This window comes from Heliconius melpomene, chromosome 17, assembly GCF_056956725.1.
Source record: "Heliconius melpomene rosina isolate 202511_hmr_F chromosome 17, ASM5695672v1, whole genome shotgun sequence".
In the NCBI taxonomy this organism is placed as follows: domain Eukaryota; kingdom Metazoa; phylum Arthropoda; class Insecta; order Lepidoptera; family Nymphalidae; genus Heliconius; species Heliconius melpomene.
Window position 1 is genome coordinate 6,188,986 of NC_140405.1, and position 17,665 is coordinate 6,206,650.

General features: G+C 32.9%; 3 protein-coding genes across 6 annotated transcripts; 1 reads left to right on the plus strand and 2 right to left on the minus strand.

Annotated features, from left to right (window-relative positions):
* The first annotated feature begins 1,299 nt into the window (after nt 1–1,299).
* Nucleotides 1,300–8,011, plus strand: LOC146530011 (muscle LIM protein Mlp84B-like). 4 transcript variants are annotated; one of them, XM_085200022.1, is made up of 11 exons: nt 1,300–1,457; nt 2,083–2,216; nt 2,466–2,631; nt 3,636–3,759; nt 4,232–4,328; nt 4,537–4,621; nt 5,200–5,496; nt 5,581–5,713; nt 5,800–5,987; nt 6,067–6,220; nt 7,139–8,011. In XM_085200022.1, exons 2-11 carry the CDS (start codon nt 2,102–2,104, stop codon nt 7,259–7,261), a joined length of 1,482 nt encoding a protein of 493 aa, XP_085056148.1. In that variant the 5' UTR covers nt 1,300–1,457; nt 2,083–2,101; the 3' UTR covers nt 7,262–8,011. The 4 variants fall into 4 exon arrangements, with proteins under 4 accessions (XP_085056148.1, XP_085056151.1, XP_085056150.1 ...); XM_085200025.1 differs by lacking the exon at nt 1,300–1,457 and adding an exon at nt 1,556–1,698; XM_085200024.1 differs by lacking the exon at nt 1,300–1,457 and adding an exon at nt 1,724–1,865.
* On the minus strand, nt 6,288–7,058 carry LOC146530012 (selenoprotein F). Its single transcript, XM_085200026.1, has one exon. The coding sequence runs from the start codon at nt 6,820–6,822 to the stop codon at nt 6,319–6,321; it is 504 nt and encodes a 167-aa protein (XP_085056152.1). The 5' UTR covers nt 6,823–7,058; the 3' UTR covers nt 6,288–6,318.
* Nucleotides 8,012–8,206: 195 nt separating the features above from the next.
* Nucleotides 8,207–16,886, minus strand: Xpc (DNA repair protein complementing XP-C cells homolog). The gene is made up of 10 exons (XM_085200021.1): nt 16,392–16,886; nt 15,839–15,954; nt 15,494–15,761; nt 13,254–14,843; nt 12,536–12,810; nt 11,913–12,154; nt 11,251–11,476; nt 10,636–10,804; nt 10,006–10,160; nt 8,207–9,664 (listed from the first exon to the last, which is right to left on the minus strand). Exons 1-10 carry the CDS (start codon nt 16,744–16,746, stop codon nt 9,479–9,481), a joined length of 3,582 nt encoding a protein of 1,193 aa, XP_085056147.1. The 5' UTR covers nt 16,747–16,886; the 3' UTR covers nt 8,207–9,478.
* Nucleotides 16,887–17,665: the final 779 nt, after the last annotated feature.

Genomic DNA, 17,665 nt, shown 5'->3' on the forward strand with positions numbered 1-17,665 from the left:
ATTTATGAGTCAAACATATTGTTATATTTTTGTCTAATGATGCTGAATTGGGATTATGACTCAAATGCATATATCTATATTAAATAAGAATAGACGTTTCATTACAAATAGAATTCATCATTTTATGACGTTATAGATTATTGCACCTACTTATAACTTATAATTAGACATTGTTATGATAAAACTTCTTGCAGTCTAAGGCGACATAAAATATTTATTTTTCTGCTTGAAAACTTTTTATAATTTAAGCCTTAATTTAATAATTAAGGCTATGCCTCTAATCAGGCAATGAAATAGAGTATGGACGTTAATGTAGAGCAAGATTTATTAATATTATATACAGCAATATTTTAAAAATAAATTATAATTATATATTGGTAAAACATATAAAATTTCATTTTATCTTCATTTATTTAACTTTTGATACCATTTACGCTTAACATAACAATATCTTATTTTTTCAACTACTATACCTACTGTAAATACTAGTACAATTTATTTTTTGACGTGTTTCCGGCATAAAGCACAGAAGGAATAACGTAGTGTTAAAACACTCCGGTTCCATGAAGACCCTTCTGTTTCCCACTTTAAATAAATTCTTATCATTTCATATTAATTTTATCAATATCAATATTGCAAGAAAGAAACAATCTAAGGGCGAATCTTCAAAATTATTATATATATTTCTTTGAATAATACTATAAAGCTAAGCTAAGCAAAAACGGAATTAAATAAATAAATAAAAAAATGGATAAAATAATTTCCAATTATGTTACAGAATACTAAAATGACACAAAGAGTCTTAGCACTTTTCTACCCACTAAATTGTTAACAGCTGTGTAAAAATTGTAAATAAAATTTTAATACCTATTGGATGAAATAAATTTAATTCAAATAAAATATTTACCAAATGGAACGCCACATCAAGAATGTTAGGTTGTACAATTGTATGTATTTTAAACCTACAGTTGGATAGAATAATGAACGTTATATGAATCTTTTGTAAAGGTTGTATATTTGAACAATACTGTATATATAATTAATGTTTATAATGTATCTTAGCATTGAATTTAAATAATTTTATTATTAATACATTAAATAATATTATCGATTACTTATTTATCGATAAAATACAGATGTAAAATAGTGTGCTCAAATTAAGAACAATAATACTTCAAGTCTAGTTTTTTGGGAACCCCCTGCCTATCCTGCTATATACGGGATAAAATTTAAAGCAAAAAAAAATTTTTTTGAAATTGTGGGGGTAGTAGCGAGGGCGAGGGTACGAGGGCGGCGCGGGCGCCCCTCCACTGGGGCCGTGTGCAACTCGCACATAGACTACGGTGGTGCGCTGCCCTCGCGCATCACTCGACCTCCGCGCACCTCAGTCTCGGCACCAACGCCCTGAACTGTATACGCGTCCGGGAGCTCGACTCTCGTAGCGACTCGACGAACAGGTCCGTGATTTGTGAAAGTGACATAATCCTAACAAAACTTAACCTAAGCGCGAGTGATTTTACGATTATTTCTTTATGCGTTCTATTTATAGAGTTGCATTGCCGCTCCAGCGTAACTTTACCTGGACGCCCCAAATTAGGAGCGAGCGCAGCCCACGCGCCGCCCGCCTTGTATTCCGCTTCCTTTCGTGAACTTCCACGGAATTAGGCAAACGTCTTTAAAAGCTTACATATAGATTAGGTACATGTGCGGGTTGAGCAATACGGTGCAAGTTTTTCATGTCAGTGATGCAGGCAACTTGGATTTAAGCCAAAGCGTGCAATAAATGCAGCACTAAATGATTATATATTGATTTATTCTGGCTCTAGAATTTGTGTTACTGTAACTGGAACTTCGAACGCTAATAGGTCTATAAAGCACCATACGATAATATTTCCATCTATATTTTGCTGTTTATATGTAATTATTTGAAAATAGGTATAAAAGGTACAATTTACAAAGAAAAAAAAAATAGATTGAAAGAATTTAAAGAACAGAAAAAAAGTATAGAATTAGAAAATAAGTATAGAATAGAATTGTAATGAATGAAAAATCTTGATTAAAATGTTTATAATTTCTTTCCAGGATAAGTTAAGCGAGCACAATGCCTTTCAAACCCGCAGATAACCCTAAGTGTCCGAAATGCGGCAAGTCCGTATACGCGGCTGAAGAACGTGTCGCCGGTGGACTCAAATGGCACAAGATGTGCTTCAAGTGCGGTAAGCTGGTTTAGAATTTAAGAGTGCGAAGGCTTTTGGCTTTGCTTTACCAAGTATAAAAAGATATTATTTATTTATTTTATTTTTCTTAGGCTTAATAATATTTTTATCGTCACCTCATTAAAATTATTACCTACTCCATAAGAGGTTCAGTAAAAAACCATAACCGAAATGTTGAAATCAGAATGTGTCAATTTTTTTACTATTTAAGTACCAATCCTCTTATTACATGTTTTACTTTTTTCCTAGGTCTGTGCCAGAAATTGCTGGATTCTACTAACTGCTCAGAACACGAAGGTGAACTTTACTGCAAAGTTTGCCACGCACGCAAGTTCGGACCTAAAGGCTACGGATTTGGCGGTGGTGCTGGTTGTCTTTCCATGGACACCGGTGACCACTTAAAAGGAGAAAACGCGTAAGTACAATTTTCCTTCGAACTCCCGCCGCCCGCGCCACTGAGGGTCTTTCCTTATCTAAGGTCGCTACGACGACCGGCCTACGGGCCCGTACGTAACAACATTAACCGCGTGTACATAATCTCATATAAGCAGAAAGTGCGCGCTCGGCTGTAAATTATGCGCTGCCCGACACATGCATGACCAGTCTCCGTTTATGTCGCAACAGGAATTGAGCGCGAGCAGCCGTCCAGCAGAGCTAGCGGGACGCCGACACACATCTCGGCCATCCAGCGGTGCCTCGCGATCGCCACTGTACTTACATTAAATTATTTTAGTTAGGATTATTTAATCGCTATCGCTTAATTTATTTTGTTTATCGGTCTATATATTTATAATTTATAAAAAAATGTAATAAAACAAGTCGACTACCAATTCCGAGTTGTTAAATGGGAATGTGGTTGAGTTCAATGTAAGTTCAAAGCTTGTCGGCAGCGACTTGCATTGGCTCTTCACATTTCCCCCTAGATCCTTTTCTTCCTGATCAGGGTGATCCGAAAACAACAGAATTACGGTGAGAACCCAATTTAAAGCCTAGTCTAAGCACGGCTTCGTAACGCTCAAGTCGCACCCTAAACGCATGCAAAAATATTGCCATTCTTATTATTCGTAACTTTCTTCGCAACTTATCCAAACTAACCAAACAAAAGTTAACGCTTATCATGTACTTAATAAAACCAATGTATGTGATGGGATAAGGAAAGCGCCCTCTGATAAGACTTTTGTAATATGTATAGGCTAATAACGAGCCGGCAAGGTGCGGGCGGTCGGGAGCCCTTACCTTCTCCCATTACGGCGGAGGTGCGCCGCCGGCATCATCTGCTTTGCTGTCATCCGTGTGATGTTTTTATAAGAGTGGTTGGAAAGCTTCAGAGTTCAATGGGCTTTTAACAATTCTTATATTGCTCAACCAGCTCTCTCTCACTGGTGGGCAAGTAGTTTCAATTATTCTGTATACATACAGGGGCGTAAGAACCAATGGAGCATGCTTGGAGCCGCGCGTCATAGCAAAAGCACCACCAGGTGAAGGCTGTCCACGTTGTGGCGGCTATGTGTACGCTGCTGAACAAATGTTAGCTCGCGGGCGGGTAAGATTCTCAATACAAATGTTTAGATATTTATTTCTAAAGTCCTTTGAAAATTAACAAACATAACATTATCATAATTTTTCGTCTCTACTTTGAAGCTAAAAATCATTAGAAACGTAAAGAAACATAATTTATTTCACAGTGCTACTCTTCCTGAACACAAGAGTGCACTCAGCTTTTTAACATAATATAACAACGTCGATTGTACCGTAGGGATATCACAAGCGATGCTTCAAATGTATTACATGCAACAAGTGTCTTGACTCAACTACGCATTGTGACGGACCAGATAAAGAAATATATTGTCGAGGTATTTCAGCCTATTATATTTAATACCCGATTGCCCTGTTTATTGAGAACAGTTTGGGTTTTAAATACAAGTGTCATTGTGGTAACCGCGTGTACCCACCTGTAGTACCTACCCACCCTCGCATGGTCAGTCCCATACCCTCATTATTCACTGTATGTCCAGGCGTGGCACAGGGAGTGTTTCAAATGCGGCGACTGCCAAAAGCGGCTGGACTCCACCAACTGTTGCGAAGGCTCTGACAAAGATATATACTGCAAAGGTTCGTTCCTCTATCCAATTTGCATCACAGCTAACTTCCCATAAATGTTTATGTTTTAACTATAATTAAATCTGTTACGCATTTGCTTTTTGTCATTCTCAGTCTATTTTAAATTATATTGTCCTAAAATGATTTAACAATCAGCATGGATATTTTTAAGTTCATATAGGTACTTAATATAAATAAAAGTTTTTTTTTTCGGTTTTAGTTTGCTACGGCAAGAAGTTTGGGCCCAAGGGCTATGGCTACGGCAAAGGAGCCGGAGTTTTGCAAAGTGATCCTTATGCAAATGGGTAAGCTTATTATATCTTGGAAATTTACTAGAAATATATTAATTAGACAATTATATAATAAGCACACAATAAATTTAGTATAAAATGTTATCATAAACAGAATATACTTATCTCATTATATTTATACTAAAATATAACGTAATCTCTATAAATATTGTGGTTACTGCATGTCAAATATCATCATCTCAGGTTACGGACAGGTTTAGGTTATTTCCATCGGTACACTTTCATAAAAACAGCTTATAATACAAACAAGAGATGGCAAGTAGCCAACGTGAAAATAGAACGCGCTGTCCGTTCTCGAACGAACTAATTCGATACATATACTTAGGTAGGCATGGCTAGTGGCTAGCCACGCGCCTTACAACACGTTTAATCTGATGCATATTCCACTCAATTATAACGTTTATTTATAGAGCGCATACGATCTATTCTCGCACACAATGTGCATATACCCTAATTATGCTACTATAATATACGGTAAACGGAATTAGGAATAATACAGAAGGCATTAAATGTATCTCTTAGTCACGTCTATAAGATTTTTATGACAATATTAATAATTGTATTTCATACAGTGACCAGGCGCCTAAAACAACGGTGATCGATACTGCTGCTATAAAGGCACCTCCTGGCAAAGGCTGTCCTCGTTGCGGTGGTGTAGTGTACGCAGCGGAGCAAGTCTTGGCTAAAGGCAGGGAATGGCATCGTAAATGCTTCAAATGTCGCGATTGCACTAAAACTTTGGATTCTATTATCGCATGCGATGGACCAGATTCTGATGTTTATTGCAAAACTTGCTATGGAAAGAAATGGGGACCCCACGGTTACGGGTTCGCTTGTGGCTCTGGATTCCTTCAAACTGATGGTTTAACGTAAGTTGTAATATTTGCACCCTTGTGACACGTTTTTTCTAATCATAGTAATGTTTATTTAATTTAAAATATTTACTTTTTTAGTGAAGACGAAATCTCAGCTAACCGTCCTTTCTACAATCCAGACACCACCTCTATTAAGGCACCTAAAGGACAAGGTTGCCCACGATGTGGTGGTATGGTCTTTGCTGCTGAGCAACAGTTGGCTAAAGGAACTGTAAGTATAGATTTAAAAGTTAGAAAATAGTTTTCTTTATTTTGTAAATTGTGAAGATAAATTATCCTTATTTTCTGTACATGTAGATGTGGCACAAGAAATGCTTTAACTGCGCTGAATGTCATCGTCCACTGGATTCAATGTTAGCATGTGACGGGCCTGACAAGGAAATTCATTGTCGTTCCTGCTATGCAAAGCTATTTGGACCTAGAGGCTTTGGTTATGGCCATGCACCAACACTAGTTTCCACAGATGCTGAGCCAGCTATCACATAGTAAGTTATAAAATAATTAATAGATTTTACTTAGGTTTTATATGTATAAGATTATACTAATTAAACACTTACTCTACAGTACAGAACAGATGCCCTTTACTGGACAAAAGGCTGCAAAAGGACAAGGATGTCCTCGATGCGGATTCCCAGTGTATGCTGCAGAACAAATGCATTCAAAGAATGGTACATGGCACAAACGGTGCTTCTCTTGTGCGGATTGCCACAGATCTCTTGTAAGTATAAATGTACTATAATACATGGTAAGAGCTTAGTAATTTATAAGGTTATTTGAAACAACAGTTATTCAAAAAGAATTTATTTATTTACACAATTATATTAGATTGGTTTTTAAAAATCCTCGATCATCATCTTCTTCTTTCATTAGATGCGTGTTTAAGAATTCTTCTACAGAATCAGTATTCCATTTTTCAATTGCTACCGTTTCTCTTACAATACCATCCTTATCAAGGAGTTTAATGATTGGGTCTAGGCCACGTAAATATTTGATTTGTAAATTAGGAAACTTAGCTGGCCTATCACTTTTTACAAAAGCTTGAATTTGTGGATATGCTGGAAATTTACATGTGCATACTTCGAGTATGGCTTTCGCATATTTCTTTTCTTTTGGCGTCGACTCATCATTATGACAGCATTCCTTGCAATGTTCCACTAATTGATCTAAGCTAAAGTCTTTCAGTTGATCACATGAAGAACATAACAGATTAGATTTAATGAAGCCCAATGAGGCACAATCTTCTGTCGAAAATTCTGCTGAACTATCTTGAGCGAAATATATTACGAAAATAAACAGCACTTTTATGATTCTACTAGCCATTATACTACTAGTTATTATACACACAAAAAATTGCTATATCTATTTAACACTATTTTTGAATGTTCAATTTCATTAAAATAGGAGAAATTTATACGTCAACATGACAAATGACAACTAGTACTGAATCAGTGTTTCGATAATCGACATGCATTATTCATTTTTCTCACAGATAATTTAAAAATAGATATCGATTCAACTAGTAATCATGTGAACTTGCTGACTAGAAAAAATAAAAAAGAAACTTGTCTAAATGCAAAATTATTCTTGAGTGTATTATTAGGGAAAATTAAATTTACTAAATTTATTTTTATTTCAGGATTCCACTAATTTGAACGATGGACCTAACGGTGAAATTTACTGCCGTGGTTGTTACGGAAGAAACTTCGGACCCAAAGGTGTTGGATACGGATTGGGTGCAGGCACATTGACTATGGCCTAATTTACTATGAAGCAGGGCTTTATAGTAATAAAGAATGTGTGGAGCGAGAAAGGAATCTATTCTATTGCATAATGATACATTCTGTTCATCATACCATGAATTAAACTGGTTTTAATCTTGGTTGATATTACCAAATAAGACTCATAAATATAAAAGATTTCAATGTATGATAAGAAAGATATTTTATGATAGGAAAATATAAATTAAGGTTACATTCCTTTCATATGTACAAACTGTGATGAATGTGTTTGGGCCCTTAGTTTATAAATTCATCATAAAATATTGTAACGTATGTAAGTTGCATAGAATTTATCATTAATTAGTAAGTATGTAAGGTAAATACTTTTTAAAAAAATAAAGAAAATAATAAAAAAATGAACATCTTTTAAAAATGGCATTGTGATTATATCCTCAAAATATCATTTTTAGATATGAGGGTAAACTATCCTGTAAACGCGGCAAAGATTGTAAAATGCAATCGTTTCGACCGACCAGATCTTGAATTTAAGGTCTGAAGCTATTATATACACCTATTATTTTTACACCAAAGATTTATTGTTTATACTTTTGTCACTTTATTAACTTAACAGCAATAAGCTATGTCACATAATAATAACACAAGACGCTTCGACGCTTTTGCAACATAACACAAGTTAAATATAAAATGTACAATATTTTAAATAAGACAGCTTATAGCATATGTAATATTTCGTTATTATATTACTTTTATTAAATAAAATTTGAATAAAATGCTTTTTATTTTTACATAAACATTAATTGTCCTACTCAAACAAGAATAAATTAATTATAACCTACATTGTGTGTAGTCGCAATTAAATACTTCATTATAATATCATCATAGAAATATCTATACAGTATTATACTATTACCGTAACTAGGAACCAAGAAATCACAATATATCAAAATTTAATAAAACTCAATATTAAAAAAATATGTTTAATTGGACAATCTGTATAAATGGAGATGTAAAACTAAATAAACATAACAAGATCAAGACTGATTATTACTAAAATTATGTTAAAAGGTAAACAAAAACATTAATCATTAAAACTTATTAGACAGGTACATATGATTTAGAAGTACATTTTACCAGATCAAGTTTTTTTAACCTTCACACCGTATCTCACATATAGCAAGGTAGACAGAGAGAATCTAGTAAGTAGTCTAGTACTAGTAGTAGTAAGATATTCCATTTCTCATTTCCCGCCCGATTTTCCAAACATTACGTAATGAGTGGCGGAATTTAACACTGGGGCACTGTGTTGTTGCCATAGAGAGAATTGAAAATAATTAATTTCCCCGAGTGGATATCAAACCTACAATCGCTGCGTTCACAGTCGAACACTGAGTCGCTGTGCTACGACGGCCTCGTTTTTCATACATAAAAATACCAACATTTAAACTGTTTGCTTTCACACACAATAATTAAAACATAACAGATATCTATCTCTCTCAAGTTTAATAAAATTACATTTAATATACTTGGCTCATAACCTGTTCGACATGGTGCCACAGCGTGGGACTGTAAACGGAACGTTGTGGGTCCAATTTCTATTCTGGGGAATTATGTTAAACTTTTTTATGTAAATGTAACTATTTGACTTTATATTTCTACATTATAACACTTATTTTCTAAATGCATTCCGTGCCTTATTATAAATGATAATACAATAAAAACTTTATGGTTAACACTATTTAATAAAAAATTAAAACTGAGTGTTTGAGATTTTTTTTAATAACTCAAGTGGTATCATGATTAAATATGAATTTGCTTTATGGGGTCAAAGTAAATAGTTAAAAATTAATTAAAATTATAAATCAACATTTTTTTGGTTTTGGGATGGAGTTTAATAATGTCTGAAGTAAACACCTTAATTATATTAAAGCATTCATAAAATACTAAAAAAATATGATAACATCTAAATGGTATTAAAAATTACTGCTAGAATTGTTTTAAAATAGGCGGATTTGTTTTGAAAGATCTAAGACCAATCTGTATAGAAAAGAATGCAGAAAAAAACTAGTATAAAATAAAAGATAAACTAAATGGCAATAATATATCACATTACTTTCAAATGAAACCTGCTCTATCTTAAATCTAATTGTTAATACCAAAATTATTAATACCCGAAAAAGATTCAATTTTACTCTAATTATTATTAAGTAATTACATTAGTCCCTTACTTATTAGAAATACTATTTTTTCTTCACAACAAGCCTAGGGCCTTTTGTTTTCTTATCATTTGAAGTACTTGGTTCCTCAAATCCATATTTGGCCTTAAGTCTTTCCTTAATAAATAGACCTCTTATAAGTTTCCTCCAGTTGCCATAAACGCGGGACTCGGTTTTTTCGATCTCCTTACGTTCCTGTTCTTCTTGGTCCTAAAAAATTAATGTTTATTATTAAATACTGTCCTAAGTACTGAAAAAATACTATTTAAATTGTGTGCGAATGTAAATGAGACTTAATATTTTTAATATTTATACGCTATTTAATATTTACTTACGTAGGCGTTACGTAGGGTCCGGAAGTGTTTTAATTGTGTGTTATAACAATTACAAAGACATATAATCTTCAATAAGTTTATATCTTTGATATCTATATTTTAATATCACAAAGAAATATTGATATTAATTATTTAATTTCCTCGAGTTCCACTATAAGATACATACCAATAATTTTCCTATTGAATTCTTTGAAAATTAAACAATTACACACGAACCTTAAGCCATGCTTCAGTAATCACTTGTTCAAATTCCTGGCAAACCACAAAACCGTCATACACAGGGTGGGACCAGCCTCCATTGAACTCGAATCCTGTCATAGCAGGTGCGCAGTCTATGTTTAGCTTTTTGGCTACTCTATTTAAGCCTGGTACTGAAATAAAAAAAGGTAAAAAGAAATTTCAACATTGTAACTGATATTATGTTGACTATTTACTATACTAAAGAATTAAAGACTATATTAAAGAATTAAATCAGCTTTACGCTGTATCCCGCACACAGGTGGGTAGGCAGAGGGTAAACCTAGTGTTAAAACACTGTTCCCCACTTTCTGGAGGTAGCGCAACTCAAAGCCGCCCTTTGCCCTCGACACCAAAGCGAAGAAATATAAATTTAAATAAATAATTCATTTCCCCGAGGAGACCCACAACCAATCGGTTTACACTCACACTTTGTGCTCCTGCCCCACCACTGGCTTGTGGCCTGGTTTAAATTATTATATATTCTTTATTACATATAATAAAAATACACAAAAAAATTAAAGATTTTTTACAATGTCTACAAGGTGAATCTAAAAAAAGATTACATTTACATGTGATGTGTTTAATACAAAATGTTCATTTACTTACATTTAATATGTACTGTGCCTTTAGGCAACATGCAATCTTTGAATAATTCAACATTCCCATATGGGTTCCTTGGAACTACTCCATTCTCAGCTACGGGTGGTTCATAATCTTGCACTTGCCATGGGCCAAATATTTCGAGTGGTTTATCTGTTATTAATTTGTTTGATAGCTGCAAATATTCAATTCAATTATTACTATTATTCGGTTTAAACAATATAATATATAATTATGTAAAATAATTTGTTTCTTAATTTTTTTTCCTAGCTAATATTAAAAACGGCTGTAGCATTTTTTTTTCATTTTCGTGTTTAGTGTTTGTTTTATTTCAATCAATTCGTAAATAGAAAGTTGTAATAATTTTCTTTCCCAAGCAAAAAAAGCTACAGGCATAGCTAGTGCTCAGCTACAGGCATAGGATCCATAAATAAGAAACTAAAACCATTCTGGTGCAGTAGTATAGCGTTTGACACTATGGTTATGGGTTCAATATCCACCTGGAATTAATTAATATATTATTTTTAAGGCAAAACGCAACACTGGCTTCCACCACTTAGCACTCAATAGTGCGAAAAGTAGAGTGTCGAGATTAGGTTCTGATAAAAATACACCACCCACCTTATCCCACTTAGGCCTAGCTTTCACAACCTTATACGGCTGCTCACCAAGTCTAACAACCTTCGCCTCCTTGAGCCACGTGTCGCGCGACCGGCACACGTGCACGCAGTCGCGCGCGTACACTGCCTCGCCCCGCACGAAACCGAGCGTGGCCGCATCCGGTGGGTATAGCGCTTCGAATTTGAGGAGGTGACGTTTGAGAGCGTAGAGTGGATGGTTTTTGTATCTGTAAGAGGTAATGCTAATTATAAAGAGAAAAATATAATTTAAAAAATATGTTTAGTTCATAAAACAACAAAATAGATTTTAGAATTCAATTGAGTTTACAAAAATGTAAGATATAACATCATATTTGTAAATAAAGTCCCAGTAGATCAACACTGACTTTGTTAAAAATAAAACAAAAACTGTCATACTTATTATTTTATAATTTTTTCCAGTGTCTGATGAATTGTCAAGACATTGTGAGTTGAGTAGCAGATCTCAACGATGCGCTTTGTCATATTATCAAAGTGAGAAAAATAAAAATAAATTAAATAATTCTTTGCCCCTAGTCAAAACCAAAACCCACAATGTCTTGTTTACAGCCACACTCTTCCACTGCTCCAAAACAGCCTCATTGTATATGTTATTCTATGTTATATAAACAGTTTGCAACATACTCTGCGATACTTTTGGGCAGAGGTGCCTCTAGCTGCATTGTGTCCAATCTCTCATCTTCCTCTCTATCCTTTGCTGTTTTTGGTCCGAGCCAGCCCTTTATAGCTTGTTCCCACCATACTGTGTCAACTCTTTGCTTCCTTGTTACAGTGTTCCAGTGAGGAACATATCTACGTGTTAGGTCTTTTAAATAATTATTGTTGTCCCATCCGATAACATAGTTTACCGGATGTGTGGCATGGTTCTGAAAATAATATAATTTTATTGTATGAAAAGTTATTGAGGTTTATTTTATATAGCAGTGTGAAAGCAAAAGGGTTGTAAGATGATGATAAGTCATTGTCGTAAGTGCTGCAATACAAAGAAAATAGGTTGTTGTTTGGTTGTTGAAGGGTTTTATTTTTTTTTTTATCGTTAAGAATCAAAGGTTCAATATAAATATCAATTATTCATCTTTAATGAGCTAGAAGTCTTTTTCCAGTTTAAGTAGTCATTTTTAGATCTTAAGTGTTGTAAGTAGATTTGTTCCTTTTACTCTTTTTTTTCATTTCCAATAAAAAAATTGTGTTTTAGTCCATAAATAGTAACAATACAATAGTATGTAATATTTAATTTTAGTACTTACATATATTTCTTTGACACAATGTACTTTCCCCTTAATAACATCAACTGCAACCCATTCTTCCAGTTCTTCCACAAACACTTCACACCAAACATCAATTTTATTTAATGGTAGTTCGTCATCCGTCGATAGGACTCGACGATCAATTTTCTTAGCAGTTTTGAGTTTAGGACTAATTTTAACTGGTTTAAAATCATCATCACTATTCGAATGGTTGCGTTTTGGCGACTCAACTGGCAAAAAGTCACTGTCCTCATCTGACTCTTGTTTAATTTTTCCTAATAAAAATATAAAACTTAAACATTTGTTTATTGTTATATGGTTTTGATAGTACCCACAACTTATGTGATTTTTATAATAAAAGTAACATTAAAATAGGGTATTAAAATAATGTGTTTAAATATAATATTTATTTTGACGATCACGCACAAAGTCCACTTGGAAACCCAGTATTAAGACACTCCATTTCCAATTAAGACAATACTGTTCCCAATTGGCGCCATTCAACGCAGTGCTTTGCCTAGTTACCAAAACGAGGAAATAAAAACATTAAATATTTCGTTACCCCCGAGTAGGAAATGAACCTACAAACCTGCATTGTGATAAAAAAAAAATCTATATTTTAACTTTAAAGCTCATATTATATTTTACATATTCTCGGAATACAGCCTCAAGCTAAAAAAAAGTATGTAAATATCTTTGTTGTATTTATGTGAATTACCTTTAACAATTCCCTTTTTTGCTTCGTCTTTTGCCTTTTTAACTCTTTCTTTAATAATATCTACAAGGTCATTAGTTACATCATTTTTGGATGTATTTTTTTGTTTTGCAAGGTCTCTGTGGCTTACACGATTTAGATTTTCTAATTTATTATCAATTTTCCCTTTTGTAGATCTCGTAGTTTTTTTAATCTGTTCTTTACTTTCACTGAAGTATTTACTTCTATTTTCTGGATTGTTTTGGGCGCTCCGTGTTCGTGGTTTTTTTACTTCATCACAACTTTTGTTATTTGATGCCTTAGGTTCAGATGTGCGTGAACGTTTTCTTCCATGTACAGTTTGTTGTTTTGTTTCAAGTAAAGATTGGTTGGCATCAAAATATTTGCTTGATATACTACTGCCGTCATTATGAGAAGAAACAACTATCTTTGGTGGATTACTGGTTTTTTTCCCACTTTTTCCTTTTACAATACCAGTATTTGTTGGAGGTGCAAGAGTTTCAAGTGATTTTTTCTCTGTATCTTTACTTCTAGTCTTTCGAGGACTCTTAACATCTTTTGAATTTTTATCATCAATTTTTAACTCATTACTATTATTAACAGATTCTTTTAGGTTTTCTTGAGTTTTAAGTGATAAACATTTTCGCGAATTTTTCGCGGTTTTGTTACCTGATCCACTTATCTTTTTAGAATCTACTTGCTTATTCTCTTCGGCCGATTCAACTTTTGCACTTGCTATTTCCCGGTTGATCGCTGCTTTCGTTCTGGGCCGTTTGGGTGGAGACACACTTTCTTCTTCAGGGTTATCGTCTGTATTCAAATGTTTCCCAGCACTACTTGCGGTCATTTTTTTTTGCCGCCGAGTCTTTACCGTGGGGTTATCGTCACTACCATCTATTTGCATTATATTATCACTTTCACATGAGCTATCATAATTCCCATCAAGCTGCTCAATTTTTTCTTTCTTAACTTTACCAGATTTTTGAGGAGCACTTTTTTTAACTTTCCCTTTAACTTCCTTTTCATTCACTTTTGTATCTTTTTCTTTAGTAGACAATGAACAAAGTTCTGAAGAAGGTGGTTTTATTGGCAGTGTGACAAAATTAAACATAGCCCGTGATTGCAACCCAAGACTTCTTAACATTGATACAAACACAAAAACAGTATACTTTTTGGTTGTGAATATTCTACTTTTTATTTGTTGGAGCAGAAGTTCTTTTAATGAAGGTGCTTTAGGTTTAAACTTGTTCTCATTTTTGTCTTGTTTAATTGTGACTTTATCCTTGTACCAATTGGTTATTTGTTCAATATATTTTATATCCACTCTTTCACCTGGATAGCATTCTTTAGATGGAACTAGAGATAATGATGCTGCTAATATATCTTGGTCGTTCAGGATGTGACTGACAAAATTGCCATGTCCAAGCCAACATAAAACATGTACTTTATGCATGTAAATTTGATACTCTTTCTTGACTCTGTTCATTTTTCTTTTCATCATCATTTCAATATCTAGTTTCTTAGTTTTTCTACAAATCCCTTCAGGTACTCCTACAATGAGTTGTAGCCCTTGCTGTGGTATTCCTATAACATCTGCAAACAAATGTATATAAATGAAATATACAATTATAAATGCTTATAAGCAGTTGTGGTGAATGAGAACAATTTCTGATTGTATCTGCAAGGGTTTTGGACTAGAAAATTGGGCGGAAAGTATGTAACAAAGCGTTTTAGCACTAGATTTCCTCCTAACTTGCTATATGTAGTAGTGTGTACAGTTATAAGCTAATAAAAGATAGGATAAAAGATTTTTTCTTGTGTAAAAATATCTAAATGATTTTTATGTAAAAATGGTATATGTATAACAAACACTTCAATATGACTATGTATTTTTATCAAGAAAAGAAGAATTTGAAACTTTTAATTATATCTTTTCAACCTAAACAACATTTACTTTTAAAATCAACTCAATATTCTTTTAAAAACATGAACATACTTAACTGTTGTACATCTGACTGTAAAGGCTAAGTTGTGGGATCAATTTTAACTTGAGGAAATGAATTATTTTCATTTCCTTGCTCTCATTGAAAGTCAAATTGTAGTATAGAGTTCTGGCACTCAATGCATAATAGTATAAATAAAATAAATCATCAATAAAGAAGTACAAAAATATATATTTATTAAATTTGTAAGAATATGCACTTTTTAATTGTCTTATTGGAACTTAGCTATTGATAACCAACCTTTAACTTCTTCCCAATCTTCCATTTCTGAATCACTGTCCTCATTTCTGGCTTTTCTTTTTGGCTTTGTAAAAAGTTTTGCAGGCTTTTCATCTTCTCCAAGAGCAAGTAGGTCATTTACTTCAAATTCCTTCATATTATCATTTTTCAGATTATAATTTTGTATAGATTGTTTTGTTTCTTCTATTTTATTTTTATGCTGTTCTAGTTCCATAAATGTTTTTTTAGCAATTTCTTCACTATTATCCTGGACATTTTCTGACCACACCTGGAAATTGTATTTAAAATAATGAATAAAAATAATTTAAAAGCAAAATTACAGAAAAGTGGCAAATTATTATTTACATCTTTATATTCAAATCTTGTTTCTGGTTCATTTTCAGAATTAAAAGTTTCAACATTTAAACTACATGTTTGCTTATTTTTCTTGGTGACTCTAGGTGAATCATCATCACTACTATCTGTAATCAACATACATAAATATTAATATAAATAAAAGAAAAGAAACTTAAATAGGAAAATAAGAGCTAAGTAACTTTTAATATTTTCTTTCAGCTTTTCATGTCCTACAAATTCTGTTCACACATCCTACAAATCACACAGTGTAGATAGAGAGATATTCTGTTCTGCATCTTATGGCATGGCTTCAATTTGGGAAAATAATATTCTATATGTATAACTCAAATGATTTATCTATTTTACTTGTAAAAATGTATTATTGAATATTTCTAAGTGCTTTAATAGGATATTATTTAAATTATATGTAGGGATATAAAAGTATTCATCATTAATGGTATTCATATAATTACACTTTATCAAATATCTATTGAATAACAAGAATGAATTGTAAAACTCTTATAAGAGCTTAACACTGTCTGCATGTAGGCAATTGACTTACCACTTTCGGAAAGATTAAGAACCGGCGGTAACAGTTTATCAGCATCGGACATATCCTTAACCGAAAATAAAGGGATGTTTTCTTTAATTTCAAAATCTTGTTTACTTATTTTGTTGATAAATGATTTTGTGAACTTTGTTTTGGTTTTTTTAACATTTTGTCGCTTTGATTTAGGTTGTTTTGTTTGGAAATCATCTTCAGACGATTGATGAAACTCTTCTTCATCTTCATCAGAACTCTCGTTATCGGTAATGACCGCATCTGAACCAGAATCGCTAAAATCGTGGCCTTCGTTTTCACTACTTTCATCGTCTTTATACACAGTTTTTATAACTTTTTTTCGTGTATTTGGCATTGTGATATCAATTGAAATAAAAAATTATCCGAAATTGTTATGAAATCTTTAATCAGCATCAAGATTTAACATGTCTATCGCATGCCGCAAAAATCATGCTTATTTTTTTACTGTTATCAAATTATTCAAATCTCTAAATGTCAATGTCAACTTCAAAATCATTAAGAGTTGCCAGTATTAAATTAAAATGTTTAAATATTATATGTGGCTATAACAGTAACATACTATGTATTTGACGTGTTAATGTTATCGTATAACTGCTTTAAAACGCAACGTCGTTAGCCATTGTTTGTGTCTAAACTCACGACACAGTGACATCTGTTTTTTTTACTTATTTTTATATGGACATCATAAAGTTTGTATTGGTGTTTTAAGTATATTAGGGCTGTAAGACTAAAATATGAAAATAATTTAAACCTGAGGAGTGTGCATCAAATCCATATTCATTTTGTCAATGCTATTTACAGTGTTTTCATGCAATTAATGTGTTTTCGTAGTTCTAACACAGTACGACAATAACAGTTGCTCCATAGATCCATACTCTTGTATCTTCATCTCCTCCTTCTTTTATCATAGGCCATAAGTACTTGACTGACTTGCCTTGTTTAAAAAAAATCATGATATAATTTATTTCTCTACGTAGCAGTGAGCAGGTTAGATTAAATTTGTAGTAAGAATGCTTTTCAAGTAATTGGGAGAGAAATAAATTTCAATGAGCGACTAGAGTTCTATATTTTTATTCTAACTTTCCGTCTTCATTCTGCGTTTCGTAATTTGTAACATAATTACTTTTTTAAATATACCTAATAATCATTATTTACACATTACATTGTGTAGAACTCAACTGAATTAAATAGAAATTAAATAGTAATGCTACTAATTAGAGCTGCTACTACAAAGCAATTAATAAAATAAAACG